The 1029-nt window shown below is 65.0% G+C and overlaps 1 protein-coding gene across 1 annotated transcript in view; it reads right to left on the minus strand.

Annotated features, from left to right (window-relative positions):
* The window catches only part of MYO18A (myosin XVIIIA), a 50262-nt gene that overhangs the window by 19217 nt on the left and 30016 nt on the right, over positions 1-1029 (minus strand). Inside the window, 4 exon segments of the mRNA XM_009997789.1 lie at positions 4-125; positions 225-401; positions 476-585; positions 717-804. Of these exon segments, the coding sequence (XP_009996091.1) occupies positions 4-125; positions 225-401; positions 476-585; positions 717-804 (497 nt within the window).

Consider the following 1029-nt stretch of genomic DNA (forward strand, 5'->3'; position numbering starts at 1 on the left):
CCGCCCCCCAGCACCACTGCCTGGCCCTGGCGGCTCATCAGCAGGCTGCGGTAGGCGGCCTGGGCCACCGCATAGATGTGCGGGGACGTGTCCTCCCTGCGGCACCCTTTGAACATGTGCATGACCTGGTGGGGTGCGGAGGAAGTAGGAGAAGGTCAGCACCCTGCCACCCCCGCCAGAGCGGTGGCACAGCTCCCAGTCCCCTCTGGTGTCCCCCCTGTCACCTTCTCAGAGTACATGGAGGGGGAGCTCAGCGGGTTGACGATGACCATGGTGGGGCCGGCGTAGGTGTGCAGCAGGTTGCCCCCATAGCGCTGCCGCAGCGTGTGCAGGACGCTGGACTCGTTGAGGTACAGGAGGCTGGCAAGGTCCTCCACCCGGTCACAGGAGGGGGGGTTGGCCTGGCAGTGAGAAGGAGGGGGGGTCAGGTGGGAAATGGGGGTCTGCCTCTCTGCCCCCCACTTCCCAGCCCTACCTTCTCAACATCATCCTCCTCCACCTCCAGGATGGCTCCATCATGGTCCAGCTTCACCTTCACCTTGCCTTCAGGCAGGGGGCTGCCCTCCTCTGGCCGCAGCTGGCTGCCTGTGAGAGGCAGGGGGGGGCTCAGCAGGGCTTTGCCAGCAGCCCCCCCCAGGCCAGAGGACTCGCAGTGCCATGGGAAGGATGGGGTGCCCTGTGTGTCCCAGTGGCACCAGGCTGACCCCTGGACTCACCCAAGGAGAAGCCATCCCTGTGCACCAGCCACACCTTCTCGGTCTCATACCAGGCCTCCTCAGCTGCTATCTGCTCCTCTGTCTTGGCCTGTGGAACAGCAGGATGTGGGGTGGTCATGGTCACCAGCCCCCTCCAGCTCATCCCCTTCCCACATCCTTGGGGCTGGAGGAAGCAGGGATGCCTGGCCATGAGGCCATATACCAGGTGGTCATAGCTGCCCTCTGGAAGCCCCAAGCCCTCCCAACATGTCCCCAGCTTGCCCACTACCCTCAAAGACCCCAGGGCTTGTGGCTGGGGAGACCATCAGGGTCC

The sequence above is a fragment of the Chaetura pelagica genome, unplaced genomic scaffold (genome assembly GCF_000747805.2).
Source record: "Chaetura pelagica isolate M959 unplaced genomic scaffold, ChaPel_1.0 scaffold835, whole genome shotgun sequence".
Taxonomy (NCBI): domain Eukaryota; kingdom Metazoa; phylum Chordata; class Aves; order Apodiformes; family Apodidae; genus Chaetura; species Chaetura pelagica.